General features: G+C 46.3%; 1 protein-coding gene across 3 annotated transcripts in view; it reads right to left on the minus strand.

Moving 5' to 3' along the window:
- Positions 1–12,543, minus strand: part of RPS6KA1 (ribosomal protein S6 kinase A1) — a 121,381-nt gene extending 108,838 nt beyond the window's left edge. For 2 of the 3 annotated variants that reach the window (XM_087728218.1, XM_087728217.1), the window contains exon 1: positions 12,292–12,539. In XM_087728218.1, the coding sequence (XP_087584344.1) occupies positions 12,292–12,366 (75 nt within the window). In that variant the 5' untranslated portion in view covers positions 12,367–12,539. Of the gene's footprint in view, positions 1–12,291 lie in introns of all 3 variants that reach the window. The other variant, XM_087728220.1, reaches the window with a different exon arrangement.
- Positions 12,544–13,138: the final 595 nt, after the last annotated feature.

The following is a 13,138-nucleotide window of genomic DNA, read 5'->3' on the forward strand; positions in this document are numbered from 1 at the left end:
AGTGACTTGTTTGCAAAGCCATTTTAAACACGTTTAACTAGGTTGATCGGTTTAAGTTCTGCTTTGGGCCATCTCCTCATGCAACTGTTTCGACATCTTGCATAACCTGGAAGCGTATTTCAACAGCCTAAATACAATTTGATCCAAGGCAAGCGAACAGGCCCATGAATTAGGATCAGAAACTCATTAAAACCTACACCGAAGGAGAACTCTCAATCCTGCCCATGCAAAGAAAGCTGATCCCTGTAAATGTAAAAAAAAAAAAAAAAACCATTTTATGCTGCACACAGACCTAGAGGAATCAAGCTACATTCAAATGTCCCTGGAGACTGAGATATTAGGTTGTATTATGTCATGTGCAAAGCACAGCAGTTTTTGTTAAGTGTTGATCCACAGGGGCACAAGGGCAGACCAAAAGAGTTCAATTTATGTGGGGAATGAATTTCTAAAAACAACTCCACACATCAAGTAAGGGAGGCTTAGGGATCTGCAGAGGAAGATTTTTAGCTTGTTCCAAACACGTTGCCCAGAGCTCTTTAGGAAACCCTCTGACAATTGCAGCAGCACAAAACGGATACACATTACAGAGGAAGTATGCATCAAGGTCAATAGTATAGTTGGGGCATGTGGTATTTGTGTGTGTGTGAGGGGGGGAGGGAGGGAGGGAGGGAGAGAGAATGAGTTTTGCTCTTTGCACTGGTCTGCTCTTTAAGGGGGGGGCAGGGATTGCTGCAAGGAGAACGTTGAAGGAGCTCAAGCATATTCTCCTGGAGTTCTTTGAACCAAGCCCTTTCAGATTAGGGCAGGTACCAATATACAATCAAAACCAGAGAAAGGAGATCTTGAAAGTGTCAGTGCCTTTTAGGCAACGTTTATTGCCAAATGGTCTAGTCCAGTGTTTTTCAACCTTGGCAACTTGAAGATGTCTGGACTTCAACTCCCAGAATCCCCCAGCCAGCGAATGCTGGCTGGGGAATTCTGGGAGTTGAAGTCCAGACATCTTCAAGTTGCCAAGGTTGAAAAACACTGGTCTAGTCTTATGAAAAGAAGGACTAGCGGAGACATGATAGCAATGTTCCAATATCTCAGGGCTGCCACAAAGAAGAGGGAGTCAAGCTATTCTCCAAGGCACCCGAGGGTAGAACAAGAAGCCCTGGGTGGAAACTAATCAAGGAGAGAAGCAACCTAGGATTAAGGAGGAATTTCCTGACAGTTAGAACAATGAATCAGTGGAACAACTTGCTTCCAGAAGTTGTGAATGCTCCAATACTGGAAGTTTTTAAGAAGATGTTGAATAACCTTTTGTCTGAAGTGGTATAGGGTTTCCTGCCTAAGCAGAGGGTTGGGCTAGAAGACCTTCAAGGTCCCTTCCAACTCTGTTATTCTGTTACACTCTCCAAATTAAAAAAAAATGCTTCTAAAGAAGAATATCTGTAGCTCAGGGTTGAAATAATAACGTTTCTCGCGAATGTTTCATTACTAAACTAGGTAACGTCATCAGTGCATCTGGCATTGTTATCTAGTTTGGGTAATGAAATGTCTGCAAGCTCAGAGAGCGCCAAGGACTCCCCATAAAAATATCCTTCTCTAAACATTGGCTCAGAATCCACCCACAGACTTTAACTGTCAATCCCACACACTGAGCTTGCAGTACTGCAAAACCAAAAACACCGTATTCCTCGACTTATGACCACAATTTGGCCCAACATTTCCACTGCTAAGCAAGGCAGCTGTTAAGTGAGTTTGATCCCATTTTATGACCTTTTTCCCACAGTTATTAAGCAAATCCCTGCAGTTGTTAAGTAAAACGTGCGGTTAATAAGCGAATTGGCTTCTCCCATTGACTTGGCTTGTCAGAAGCCAGATGGGAAGGTTACAAATGGAGATCGCATAACCCCAGCAACTGTCATAAATACATGCTAATAGCCAAACGCCCAGATTTTGATCATGTGGACTTAGGAATGCTGCATGCCACTTTTCTCAGTGTCACTGTAATTTTGAATGGTCACTAAATGAATGGTCGTAAACCAAAGACTACCTGAATTTTAAATACAACTAGCCAATAGCCAGGGTATTTATTTATATGGGGAAAATGTCTGGATCAAACGTAATTTCTAATGTTGGATTTTCCCCCTTACCAGACAGAGCCCCCTTGTGGAGTACTGTGAAGCTGTTATCATGGCAATTTCCACTGTACAGTAGAAGCCATTTACGGCAGTACAGTAGAAGCCACTTTAAGGCACAACAGGCTGTATCTTAACAGAACACACACCCTGGTGAGTGTCTTACCCCCACAGTATTTTTTCCCAGAGAATAAGTCATCTGTTGGTTGAAATTGCTCAAGGCGTTCCAGAGTTATACTGGAACACACACACAAACACACACACACACACATACACAGAGAGAGAGAGATTAGCATATCATGAACATAGCTTCATCTATTTCTTAGATTCAAAAACATTTATCTCAAATTTAAAAACATTTTTTTCCTTATTTAAACCAAGAAGCATATTAAACTTTGCTTTAACAAACAGATCAATAAGGCTGTTCTTCAGACTCTTGTGTCTGTTATTTAAAAAACTGATTATTTGCTTTTAGTGAATTCATTATTAAAGTATTTATATTGGCAGGTGTATAAGAGAACTGAAGTTTTGGAAAGGTTCAAAGTCTAGACAAAGAGCTTGAAGAAACAGGGGCTGTATCCTGCCAAAAACACACAGCCCTCTGATCCCGTGGGATTAATAAATAAACCCCAAACGGGTCAGGATTAACTTTTCTTGGAGCTATTTACTCCATCATAAAACAAAACATTTCCACCGGATGAGGAAACCAAGCCATCCACACTTAACCTAGCCACTGGAAATAAATACCCTTTCTTTTCCAGGTGGTTTAGTGTCCTGCTTGTAATTTCAAGCAAAGTTTGTGATCCAAGATAAAATAACTCTCCTCATTGATATGTATTCATTTTATGTGTTCATGGCCATGTTATACTTATTTATATCCATCTATTTGTACCAATCTCAAGCGATAATGTCCATGTCTATACTAATAGCTATTACCTTGTACCAGTGGTGAAATGGAATTTTTTTGCCACCAGTTCTCTGGGCGTGGCTTGGTGGGTGTCATGTGACTGGGTGGGTGTGGTCAACTCAAGAAAAAATAAAGCATTTTTTACTACCTATTCGCCCGATTCGTTAGTAAAAAAAATGCTTTAAGAAGTGAAAAAAAGGTTCAGCTGTGCCATGCAATTGTGGGTACCTTTTTTTCACATCTTTAAGCATTTTTTTCCTGCTATTCGACTTAACTGGCAGGAAAAACATGCTTTAAAAGGTGAAAAAAAGAGCTTCCTACGATCGTGCGGATCAGCTGTGAGTCGCACGACCGTCAGAAGCTCCCCCCCCCGCTTTTGAAAGCATTTTTTCCTACCTATTAAATAGATAAATAAATAAATTTTAAGTTGGAGATACTAAAAATCAAATATGCACAGACAGGAGCTTCACACGGTCACTGTCAGGCATCCCCAGATGATATTCCCACCAGAAGGCTGGCAGCCAGAGAGTCAAGGACACAGCTGTGCTGAGATGTTACAATGCTAGAAAACCCTTAATAAAGCAGAAAGCCAACCCAACCAATTCAAGTATTCAAGTCATGTCTACAGCAGTTCCAAAGTTCAGATTCTACTCCTCATTCTCTCAATTTTACAGCGTAACTAATTAAGATTTTGAGAAGCAGTTGGTGCCTGTGCATCCTTATTGTACAGCAGCTCCATGGCTGTTAACCTCACCAGCTCTTAATTTCATTTATTTATATATTAATTCATTTATAAGGCCACCATGTGGCAAATCTAACTCTGGCCAGCAAACAACACAGGAAAACAAAAAAAAAATTTTTTTTTTAAAAAACCCTTATTAACAAGCTTTTGGCCTCACAGTAATCACTAATGAAGCCAACCTTGGTCCTTCTATAAAGGAATAAACTGGGGGGGGGGGGATAGTCACACTGGATCAAATCAGCAGACTCTTGGCTGAATCCCCACTCCCTCCACACTCCAGGGGAAGAATACTGCAAAATCCTCATTCCTTCCCCACTCCTCTAACCTGTTTTCCAGTTCCGTTCTCCTGTGCAGGCAACAAAAGAAGACCCAGCTAAATAGCTGGGGTTCGGGAGGAAGTGAATAGATTGGGGGGCAGGGCCAGCCAGAGGTGGTATTTGCTGGTTCTCTGAACTATTCAAAATTTCCACTACCAGTTCACCAGTAGCAAGCAGCTCATTTCTTTGGGTTGCTCTTTTCAACAAAGGTGTAGAGCAGGGGTGTCAAACTCAAGGCCTGGGGGCTGGATCCAGCCCGTGGAGTGCTTAGATCTGTCCCATGGGGCTGCCCTAGAAACAGCAAATGACTGGCCCGCAGTGCTTCTACCACTGAAAATGGAGCTTGGGGGACTGTGTGTGACTCTCTCAAGCACCATTTTCACTGGCAGAGGTTACAGGAGGCCGTGATAGTTGAAAACGGAGCTCGGGAGCCCGTTTTTGCTGGCAGAGTACTTGGGCCACTACAGGGGCCGCCCCTGACATGAGTGACGTCAAGCTGGCCATGCCGACCCCGGGCCCCCGAGGTCAAACACAACCCTGAGGCGGCCCTCAATGTGCTAGTCATTCCCGACACCAGGGGGCGGGGCTCACCTCTGTTTCAAAGCCGAAGAGCCAGCATTGTCTGAAGATGTCTCCCTGGTCATGTGGCTGGCATGACTAAATGCTGAAGGTGCATGGAACACTGTTACCTTCGCACCAAAGGTGGTTCCTATTTTTCTACTTGCATTTATTGCTTTTGAACTGCTAGGTTGGCAGAAGCTGGGACAAGTAACGGGAGCTCACTCTGTTAGACGGTGCTAGGGATTCGAACCACTGAACTGGCGACCTTGCTCGATAAACTCAGCTTCTTAGCCACTGAGCCATTACGTCCCGTTGCAGGAACTGCTCATAGTCCCAATTAAAGCTGCTGCCTTTCCGGCCAGCGTGGATAGCATGCATGGAATGAACGAATGCAAGGAAAAGGATTAAACAACTGAAATGAGCCAAGGAGAGAGGTGAAAAGGGTTATACCATGAAGATGGAAAAGAGGGGGGAGATTTCAGCTTCCAAACCATTTGGGCAGAGAACCACCTGCATTTTGGGAAGGGGGAGACCTTTCCAGCTCACCTGCTATGCATAAGATTGGAATAAGTTGGAACTCTACAAATGCTTTAACATGAGCAAAAGAAGAGTCGGTTGCTATTTTAGAGCACTGAGGAAGCATCCCAAAATATGCTGTGGTATAACAAACAATGAATTACAGGATACGAGGGTGGGCAGGCTGGCATGGTCCCCCATACCCTGAGATGTATTGGGACCCCGGTGCTCGCCCTCCTCCTCTTCCTCTTAACCTGGTCATGGTTACTTAATGTACCCTTATTAGAAAGCTTCTAACTGGGCTTCACAGGCTGCCCATACACACCAATTATATTTTCCTTAAGGCAGGGAAACTGGAATAGTTTGAAAATCATGGTTTCTGGTTTAATATGTTGTATGAATGCAGCCAACTGTGGGTCAACAACTTATGGTTTAGCATTATAGATAAAGCCAACCTGTGGCTGCCATATATTCTAATTCAACACTTCCCAAGCTATTATAAGAATAATTTATTCTCAGTACTCCAATTATCACAACTTTAAATCTGCTGATGTAGAAACTGCATGTGCCAATGCTCACTAACAGTCAGACTGATACAGGATGGGCTTTTTCACATCCAGAATATTCACAAACTTTGTAATCTCTGAAAGTTCCCTAGATTTTCACAACACTTTCTTTTAAAAATATGAACCCACTAAAAAGAGGAAAAGGCCTGGCACAGTACATTTTTCAATACAATGGTACCTGGGTAACCAGACTGCTTTGAAACTCATTGAATTTGGTACTCGGCACATTTTGACATGAAAAACTTGTCCTGGTACTCATTGTTTGTTTGGTACTTGAGGCCCTGCAAAAGGAAGTGGGGGTCAACTGCAGAGAGTGGGCAAGAAGTCAGCCATGCTGGGATGGTCACCGTAAAAGGAAGTGAGGGACAGCCACAGAGGGTGGACAGGAAGTCAGCCATGCTGGAAATGTTGCTGACATCGGGGCAGATAGGAAGTCCTTCCTGACCGAAACAAAAGGTCACATGGTTTGTTTGGCATTCGTCCTTTTTAGTACTCTACGGAACCAATTAAGGACAAGTACTGAGATACCACTGTATGTGGTTAATTTAAAGTGGGGGGGGGTATTAAAAAGATGTATGTATGCACTGACAGCCTAAAGTGCGATTGCCCCTGCCAAATATCTCTGATGGTTCTTGCAGGCAAGCAGCTTTTTCCTACCCTGCTAATCCCACACCTGTTATCTGCTGAGCCCCAGAGAACACAAGTCATTTTTTGGCTTCCCATACTTATCCTGCACCAGGCTCCCTGCCAGAGTGTTCAGATTCTACCTATAACTGTGAAGACAGTTATTAGTTTGTAATGGAATGTGAGAATGACCTTGGAAGATGGAAGGAAGAGAAGCTGCCCAAGAAATAATCAGATAAAAGGGAGAGGAGCCCACAAATGAGTAATGGGCAAGAAAGAAACTCAAGAAAGGATCCACCATAAGTAACTGGGTGGTAAAAAAAAAGACAGTGGGAGATTTGTACTTTCAGGCTTGCTAGTTTCTGTTCATATTCTTATAAGTTTAAATTAGTTCATCTTGTTGTGTTTCCTGTCTGGTCTATCTTAGGAGGTTGACATGGCTCTGGTGTTATGTGAGGACGAGGCATTTAAAGAGTGTATCACTATCATTTTGTGTAAAGATTTGCTCTTATAACCTCACCTATGGAGAGGGGCCAATTTAAGTGGCATGAGTTTCTATCAGAACAGGGCATCATTAAGCTGTTACTGGGCAGGCAGTTGGGAGGAACAAAGCAATAAATTTGTTTAACCTTCTTTTAAAAAAAATTAAAGTTCTAGAATGTGTTTGAATACTTATCGTACATCAGTTAGCTCCAAAGTATATTTCCTTTCTTGCTTCCTGGTTGAGTTTGTTTGCTTTTGATAAAAAGCAAAGGAATATGGCTTGACTTTGCCAGGTCTTGCTATCCGCCTCGAATCAGTCAGCACTACCAACCTGATGGTGAGGCGGAAATGGGGGGGGGGGGGGGAAGCAAAGAACTTTTAAATAAAGGAGAGTATTTATAGCTCAAGGTTGAAATGAGGGGTGCTTGGTGCTCTCCTAGCTTGGTGGTTTTCTTGCAGACCCCAAATAGGTAACATCAACAGTGCTAAAAGAGGGTGGGGTTTGCATCCATCTTATATACTAGTGGCTTGCCCTATAACCCACTTAAGAGGTTCTTTGCTTGGGTTGCTTACTGTTAGCTTGTTTGGCAGTTCTTCAATTGGGGTATTAGATACAAATTAACAGAGTTGGAAGGGACCTGGTAGGTCATCCAGTTCAAACCCCCCGCCCAAGCAGGAGACCCTACACCAGTCTCTTCTTGAAAGCCTCCAGTGATGAAGCTCCCACAACTTCTGAAGCCAACTTCTCTTTCATTGGTTGATTGTTCTCATTGTCAGGAAATTTCTCCTTATTTCTAGGTTGAATCTCCCTTTGTTCAGTTTCCATCCATTATTCCTTGTCTGGCCTTTGGGTGCTTTGGAAAATAGCTTGACCCCCTCCTCTCTAACTCTCCAAAACTAACTCTCTGTGGTAGCCCCTCAAGTATTGGAAGACTGCTATCATGTCTTCCCTGGTCCTTCTCTTCACTAGACTAGCTGTGTCCAGTTCCTGCAACCGTTCGTCATATGTTTTAGCTTCCAGTCCCCTAATAATCTTGGTTGTGTTCACTTCTTGATTGTTGGACTGATACTAATAGTAAACAGCCCAAGCAAAGAACCTCTAAGACTGACCCCAACAACACTGTCAGTTGTAAGCCACTAGAATATAAGCTGAGAGCAAACCCCACACCTTACTAGCACTGATGAGGTTACCTAGTTTGGATAATGAAAGGTCTGCAAGAAAACCACCAAGCTCAGAGAGCACCAAGGACTCCTGAAATAATTTTTCATCATCACAGAGTAGAAATGTTATTTACCCATCCTTCAGTTGGCATAAAACTAGCCTGAGATGAAATGGACTCTCTCATTCTATCTGGTAACAAAGCCTAACAGAATTACACACTTTGCATGGCTCTTGGATGGCATTTGCATCAAGAGAAAAACCCTACAGGTAGTCCTCAACTTATGGCCATAATTGAGCCAAAAGTTATGTTGCTAAGCAAGACAGTTAAGTGGATTTTGCCCCATTTTACGACCTTTCTTGCCACAGCGGTTAAGTGAATCGTTGCAGTTGTTAACTCAGTAACAGGGTTAAGCTGGCGGGGAAATTCTGGGATTTGAAGTCCACGCATCATAAAATGATTAAGATTGAAAAGCATTGCTCTACTCTGTTGCACAATTAGCCCAAGGCCTAGATCCCCAGCAGGGTACTGGGGGCACTCAACTGTCCAAAATTCTCCAGCCAGCAGTGCCAAGTCCCTTGACTCACCTGGTTTCTTATCTTAAACATTGTTTAAAGCAAACACGATGAAGCTTCCAGCATAGCTTTTATTTGCAAAAGTGCTTGCGTGCTTTAAGGGGTTGCTTAGAAAATAAAATAAAAAATAGCAGGTAATTGCACCCGGGATTCTCTTGGAAGGGTGCCCACCTGCCAGAACAAATAAAAACAAGGGAGAGACATACATTGGGGGGGAGGGGGAGGGGAGGAATTAGAGAGGGTAGCAGGAAGCTTTTCTACTTTAATGAAGTCTCATTACAGCTGTTTTATGAATGGGCCAATCTTCTGCTGCAACCCCTTCCTGGAATGCCATTTTGGGAGACTGTCCACCACACAATTCCAAATTTAATCCCCCAGCCCCAAAAGGTTGGGTACCCCTGACCCTTAGGGTTAACCCAGCAGCTGGGAAATATTGTTTTAGAAACAATTAATAAAACGTGCACTGCCTGGAGTCTGCCAGGCTCCCTGTGAAAGGTGTGAGCCAATTGAATGCTTTAATGAGGCGACATTATTCTTTTCAAGCACAGAAAAGAAAATAATTTTCGAGTGGGGACAAAGGTGGGGTGAGAGCCCATTGCTTTCCTTCCCTTTTATGGCACAGGAAGTTTAATAATTCCTTTGATTACTTGCAACGGAGCCAGCTACCCATGAAGAATAAATCACAACAGTACACACAGAGAGAGAATAAAGATGCCATTAGAAAGATCAATAGCTGATCCTGTGTGCAAGCACACCTAACTAGGCATACAGAGACGCACAGGGTGTATAACTACTCCGGCTGCAAAATGAAGGATATACTTCATACAGCCTTGAAAGAGCTGTAATTTACTCTTTTAACAGCAGTTATCGGAGCTGAACCCCCAACCAGGGTTAACAAGCGAGAACGTCTGTGATTCATCTCCTACGCCTATCTGAATGATTAGCATAATGGCCAGGTTCATCTACAAAAACATAATAGGGCTTTTGGGGTTTGGTTGAGAAACTATGATTTATAAAGCCTGATTTACATTTAGCATACACTTAGCTAAAAGGGTATTAAAAAAAAAACACACCAAGACTTTAATATCATTTTAAAAGTCTTCCGGCCGCGTGGAACTACAGACCACTGTACAGAAACCTCCGTATTGCATTTGGAGCAGAAATGGTATTCAGCCGGTTTGGGATGGTTCAAACAAACTGGTTGCGGAGATTGTGAATGGGCCTGCCCACCCAGCCTGGCTCTATGCCGTCCTATTTAGTCACGTTTTTGAGTCCGGGCACATGCGCGGAAGGCCGAGCGCATGTGCGGTAGGTGCACGCGTGGGGCAAAACAGTGGTAAAAATAAGTGAAACCCACCGCTGATTTGGAGTTGAACACCTTCAAAGGCAGCTGTTCCTGTTCTGCCTATTCTACATCACAGTTAACCTGAGAGTTAATTCTGACCTTATGTTTCTGTTTTAAAATGGGTTTCAGAGTGCAGAGTGACAAAGCCGACATTCCCTTCCACCGGCTCATTACCTCCACTTCCCAAAGGCTCATTAGTAGCAGCTGGGGCTGCTTTCAGAATGGAAAGTGGACTTCCATCAGCCCCTGCTGCCAACGTGGTCAAAGCTTGAGGGCAACATTGTCCCCAGTAGTAAGAACTCTTGTTTTGGCAGATTTCTTATTGAAATTTAAAGAGACAGGGTTATCCAGTTCCCAACAATTTCCTGCTAGGGCTGCTGGCTTCCTGCACTTGTCACAGAAAACATCTCCAAGGGGATGCAGATGTTTCCCAGACCGTCTTCTCACATCCCTACTTATGCACCAGAGGATGCTTATCAAGAGCTTCATGGCTGGTGTTAGGGACTCAACTAGACGCCTTCCAGATGCTTGGATCTTCCTATTGGGTCGTGATGGCTGGCACTGATGGAAGTTACAGTCCAAAACATCTGGAAGAGACCAGCTTGTTTTCTCTGCATAGATTCTTGGACTTTGACTCTGCTCTTTATCTTATGGGCCAACCTAAGTCTCAGGCATCCTGGCAGCCAACTTTCTCCTTCCTCACCACTCCCTGCAAGTCACCGTTCCTTATCAATGCTTGTCCTCTCTTTACATTTGTCCTTTAGAATGAGTTTGCACCAGCCTGCAGTTTGCTAAGCCTGCTTGGTGGCACCGACCACACTGCAGTTGTTGAAACCCAGCACATCGGAGGAGCACGCACGGGGTGAGATTAATCACACATGCGGTCTGCAGGTAGAATCCATCCTTCCTTTGCAAAGGGGAATAAACACAACACCAGATCTCTTCAGAGCAGCAATTTCACATCCCTCTCACATTTATTGTCATTTACATAGACTGCTTGTAGAAATAAAGATCCCCCCCCCCATCTCTACTTTTTCTACCTGCTTGGACCATTTTCCAACCACACTTTATTCCAGACCGTCAAGGTACAGGTTTGGCCATATACAGTATATACATATACTCTGTTATTACATCTTCAAACCCCCCAAACTTTAACCTTAAACTGTCTACTGTCGACCTTACCCCATTCCTAAGGGGTCTGTGAGGAGGCGTACAGAAGCACATCATTGTGTCTACTGTCTCCACTTATTCGTTGTACCCATTTCATTTGTACTCATGTTTATTCTTATACCTATTATCTTGTAAACGATTGACAAATCAAATCAATAAATAAATAAACTCCAAGAACTAGACCCCTTCCTGGAAAGCAAGCTGACCTCAAGATTGAAGTCTAGATCTTCCCAGAGGTCCAGCCCAAATCCAAGAGGGTCCCCTTCCTCCCCATGTCATGCCTTGCAGTCTAAACCCCCCCGGGGGGGGAAGCGGCCTGAGCTGCTCCTCCCTGCCAGTGGGGTTTTCCCCAATTCTGTCCTCCTTAAAGCAGCCCTCAAGCCCTGGAAGCAGACCGTTGCTTCAGCCCAGCGCCAGGAAGAGGAACCGTCCCTCTCCCCTCGGCTAGCACCACCCAGCCCGCTTTCTCAACTCCCTTCCAACAGGAGGCCCAGCCGTCCCCCGAGGGGCGTGGGGGGGGGGGGCTCCGGAGGGGCTTCGGAAAGCCGCTCATTGATCGGATGAACCAGGGAGGTTCGGATTACTTTAACGAGGAGGAAAAAGCTCCCCGGGACGGTGCGGTCCCCTTTAATAGCTCCCAGCACAAGCAAGCCAGAACGTTGCTTCGGGGCCAATGGCTATTGTTGTGGAGACGGTGCAAGTCGGAGCAGGGGCTTCCCAGAGCTCCAGAAGCACCGCTTTCACCCGGCGTGGAGGGAGGTGGGGGACAGTGGGGGACAGTCCATCTCCGGTGTTTTCCTCAGCTTGATGAACGGCGCCCCGGGGACGGGCTGGGGACCGGCCACCGCCTCCGCTCTTTCCAAGCCACGGTCGCTCCATAACTGAGACGGGGCGGGTGTGGAGGGGTGTCTGAGGCTGCCTTATCCGGTTGTGTGAACGGGCCAGGCGCGGCTCGAGAGCGAGCCTCCCGGGCTTTGAGGAGAAGAATGAGGGGGGGGGGGGTTACAGTCCCAGCCCGGCGCTGGAAGCAGAAAAGCTCGGGGCTCCGCTCAGCCAGCCCTGCCCGAGGATAGCGGGGTGTCTCAGGTCTAAAAGTCGGAGGGGGGGGGGGAGGCTGCAAGTCAGGTCGGGCCAAGGCGCGATACTCCGCTCTCCTTTTCTCCCACGCGCCTCCGGGGAACTCCCGCCCGCCCGCCGCTCACCTCAGCCGCGTCCAGCTCCATGTCGACCAGTTCCACCTCGGGCCAAGGTTCCGCTCCCAGCTGGGCGAGCGGCATTTTGCGGCCGCTTGGGCGAAGGGCTCTCGGGAAGGCTTGGAGTCCGGCGGGCAGGGCGAGCGGGGGACTCTTCTCTGGCGCGGCGCCGGCACACTTGGCGCGCCTCGCGCTCGCCCTCCGCGGCGTGGAGCGCTTCGCAGCCCGGGAAGGGGAAGGCGGCGTCCAGCGCCGGCCCCTGGCGCCCGATTGCTTGCCGCACGGCTGGCGGGGAGCGGGAGGGAGGAGCTCCGCGGAGGGCTTCGAGCGGCTCCCAACGACACCTCCCTTGCCTGCCTGCCTGCAGTCCGGGCTGGCTCTGCTCCCGTCGGCGCTGTCTGGTTGCTCCCCGCTTTTGGAGGTAGCCGAGCGGCTGGTCGAGGCTCCTCCTCCTCTCCTTCTTCCTCCTCGCCTTCCTGGTTCCCAGCCGCTTTCGCTCGGTTAGCGAAGGTGGCCCCGTTCCCACGAAACCGTGACTCGTGATTTCCTCTTCAACCCTGTGTTAATCTGCATTTTGCATGCAGGCGCTCAACACCTTTGCCGTGGCAGAGGGAGCCCCGCTTGCTTAATAAGCCCCCCAATGAATGGTGTGTGTGTGCGTGATGGCACGAATTCACAGGACGCGGTAAAAAGTGAAATGTGGGTTAGTCATCCCAATTTTCTGGCTGGCATCACGGACTGCACCATTAATCAATCACTTGGGTGGGAACGCCCCACATGCTGGGCTTAAAAAGGGGGTTGCCTCAGGGGCGATTCAGAATTGGTGCGACCCCGTCGTGTGTCCTGCACTATAAAC

The sequence above is a fragment of the Thamnophis sirtalis genome, unplaced genomic scaffold (genome assembly GCF_051295495.1).
Source record: "Thamnophis sirtalis isolate CommonGarterSnake01/CBP01778 unplaced genomic scaffold, rThaSir2_p1.2 scaffold_13, whole genome shotgun sequence".
Lineage (NCBI taxonomy): Eukaryota > Metazoa > Chordata > Lepidosauria > Squamata > Natricidae > Thamnophis > Thamnophis sirtalis.